Source organism: Dipteris shenzhenensis, chromosome 25 (assembly GCF_047967505.1).
Source record: "Dipteris shenzhenensis isolate YYH24624 ecotype China chromosome 25, Dip_SZ_1.0, whole genome shotgun sequence".
Taxonomy (NCBI): Eukaryota; Viridiplantae; Streptophyta; class Polypodiopsida; order Gleicheniales; family Dipteridaceae; genus Dipteris; species Dipteris shenzhenensis.
Window position 1 is genome coordinate 44,831,587 of NC_141620.1, and position 3,351 is coordinate 44,834,937.

The 3,351-nt window shown below is 46.8% G+C and overlaps 1 protein-coding gene across 1 annotated transcript; it reads left to right on the forward strand.

Annotated features, from left to right (window-relative positions):
- Nucleotides 1–1,272: 1,272 nt before the first annotated feature.
- Nucleotides 1,273–1,822, forward strand: LOC147885932 (uncharacterized). The gene is made up of 2 exons (XM_087396250.1): nucleotides 1,273–1,510; nucleotides 1,613–1,822. The coding sequence occupies exons 1-2, from the start codon at nucleotides 1,412–1,414 to the stop codon at nucleotides 1,820–1,822; spliced, it is 309 nt and encodes a 102-aa protein (XP_087252376.1). The 5' UTR covers nucleotides 1,273–1,411.
- The last annotated feature ends 1,529 nt before the right edge of the window (nucleotides 1,823–3,351 follow it).

Genomic DNA, 3,351 nt, shown 5'->3' on the forward strand with positions numbered 1-3,351 from the left:
TTACAAGGCTTGTGGCAATGATGCCGGAAATAGCCAAGAGGCTTTACAAGGCTGAAAAATGATGTGCACGATGCCGTGAGATAGCCAAATAGGCTTTACAATGGTGGCATGTGTGTGTGAAATCAAGTGCTATCTGCCCACTGAATCAATCTGCAATGCCTCTGAACTCTGAAGTCTGCTCACTGAACTGATGAACGTAAGATTTCAGGTAATGTAATGATGTGAAATCGGATGTGAGCGTATGGACTGACTCCGAGTAGGTACTAGTCGGGAATTTCGGGCATGGCTTAGATTGGCAACTTGGGGAATTCAAAGCGTCCCCTCTATGGCGATCTAGTCTACTCTGATCTAGATCTAAACCAACCGTCGATCGATGAAAGAGCAGCAAATAATTCCTTTTCCTTTGTTCTTTTTAAGTGCTGGGTCAGATGCGTCGATGTAGAGGCAAATGTGCGTGAAGGAAGTGGTTTTGTCGGCGAGGCTCAAATGTGAGTGTAACTTGCGCCGAAATGTGCGCGTGATGTAACGAGCGCGTAGAGCACAAAAAATCGAGCGACTTTCCTTTTTGGAGCACCCTCAAATTCTTCCTGGATCAAGAGATATGACTTGATCTAGGTGGAGGGGCAAAAGGAGTGCAAATGGTGCTCAATGATGATGTGTCACTGTGAGTCACATGCAGTGATGATGTGGCACTGTGCTTAGCAAGAGGTGTGCCAGTGAAGCTCTGTGCTGAGGTGGCAGTGCTGAGGTGTCACTGATGACGTGGCACTGATGACGTGGCAATGATGACGTGGCACAGATGACGTGGCAGATGACGTGGCACAAATGACGTGGCAGATGACGTGGCAAAATGACGTGGCAAATGACGTGGCAGTGCTGACGTGGCTGATGACGTGTCACTAATGACGTGGCACTGATGACGTGGCAGTCGGTGATGACGTGGCAGTCGGTGATGACGTGGCAGTCGGTGCTGACGTGGCAGTCGGTGCTGACGTGGCAGTCGGTGATGACGTGGCAGTCGGTGATGACGTGGCAGTCTATCTGCCACGTGTCGCAAGGTGAGTGTGTGCTCTATCCTCCACGTGTCGCCTCGTGGGCCGCCGGAATCTGGGAGATGCCGACGGAATCTCGAAGATTCCGTCGTCGTTCTTCGTTAGAGCTCGTGGATGCTGGAGCTCACTGGAGGAGCTAGGAGCTTTGCTGCGAAGCTGATGGCGGCGATTGGAGCTTGCTGTAGATGCTGGAGCTTGCTGGCGACTTCTTTTTCTGGAAGGAAGAACGTCTCGGATTTCTAGTGGAGGAGGATGGTGTTTGTTAAAATCGCGTCAACGAAAGAACCACCGGACGATTTAGGAGAAATTGAGGCGAGGTGAACTGTGCAGCTGCTGCGCTAGGAGACCCTCACGGCGTGATGCCTTTCAAGAAAGACTTGGGTAGAGTGCTGCGAAGCGGCCACAAATCTCGGAATTTGAGTTCTACAGTGGAAGCTGCACGGAGGCGAAGGCACACGGTATGCACTCCTTTGGTTTCGCTAGGATTCAAAATAGTGACGCTGCGGCCAGAAAGGGGTTATGCAAAGAGTGACGAAGCTTTTAATGCTAGTCCTCCGCAGCCGGAGGACACCGCTAAAAGAAGGATGCTTTGTAAGCGTAGCGAAAGTAAGGCGGACAGTGGAAATTTCAGAAAGCGAACGGAAAGAGACATCGTTTGTAGACGGTTGACAAGGGCAGTTGGAGTTGCAGTTGGAGTTGGAGTTGGAGGTCCAACGATGGAGTCGCCACTGCTGCTGCTCGTTCGTCGGCCGATTGGAGGCACCTTATAGAAGACTATGGGCTGTTGTTCGTTGTTGATGGAGCGCAATATTCTGAAACTCTAGTCTTTGGTAGGAGTCGGTGAAGGGGCTTTGGTGCAAAGAGTCGTTGAAGCTACTCGTCGCCCGTAGGTCTCTCTCACTCTCTTTTCCGAAACTCGGCCTTCTTAATGAAGACCTCTCACGATGGAAATCTCAGAACTCTCTCAAGAGAAATCACTTTTCCCAAAAAACAAAGGAAACAATGACGATTCGCACAATCACTCCTATCTTTCTCTCATAAGGATACACTCGAAGAACTTTTTCACATGATTCTCTTGCAGAGATCACTCACAATCTCTCTTGCTTTCAATCAAGGAATCCTCTCAAGAACAATGACGGAATTTTCTTTCAATGGACGGAAATTCTCTCAACGGAAGTGAAGGGAAAAAATCTCACAATCACTCAAGAGAACTCTCAATCTCACAATCTCTCTCACACTCTCAAGAATCTCAATGTCTCAACGGAAGACAAGGGAGCTCTGATACCATGACAAAATATGAAGAGGGGAGAGGAGAAGAGTGGAGATGAGGAGAGAGGGCACAGCTAGAGAGCACACCACAAATGACTAACTGTACACTAGATTTAGTTGAAAAAATAGAATATATACAAACCCTTTTAGGGTTAGGGTTAGGGGAGCTAACCCTTTCCTTTATAGCACTCTATAAGGTTAGTGCTATGCACATATGATCACGTGATGGTGCTATGCACACATGATCACATGATGTTGAGCGTGAACTCTCAACAGCAAAAGTTGTGTTTTTTGCAGTGACTAAATATTTTGCAGTGTTCTGTAATGGCGTCTGATTCTCTTTCATAGATTGTCATAGAAAAGCTTGACAAGAACAACTTCCAGGCATGGAAGTTTAGAATGACGAATTTCCTCATGGGAAAAGGCTATTGGGAGTTCATTACAGGAAATGAAGAAGAACCAGTTCTTCCTAATGTTCCCAATCAACAAAAAATGCAGGCATTTAAAGGATGGCATGAGAGGGCCAGGAAAGTTATGTACTGGCTGTCTATCAGTATTTCTGATTCTATGATTGTGCATATTCAGGATGCAAGTATGCCAAAGGAGGCATGGGATACTTTGGATAAAATGTACAGCACAAATACGCAAGCCAGGAAAATGCAGCTCAAACAGGAGTTGCACAATGTGCAGAGAGAAAATTTGAGCATAAATGACTACCACATGAAAGTGAAGAAAATTGCAGATGCACTTGCTTCCATTGGGTCGCCAGTGGAATATGATGATCTAGTTTCTGTGAGCTTGAATGGTCTAGGAAAGGATTATGCACAGTTCCTGACATCCATTGCCGTCCGTGAAAAATTTCCTGATTTTGAAGAGTTGTTTGCTCTTCTAATTTCTGAAGAGCAGAGAAATGGGGGTGCATCTTCTTCAGGAGGAACTTCAAAAGAAACTATCTTCTACTCAAATGCTAGAAGAGGTAGAGGCAGAGGTAGAGGAGGCCGATCTGGAGGCCATGGTAGAAATTAGAATA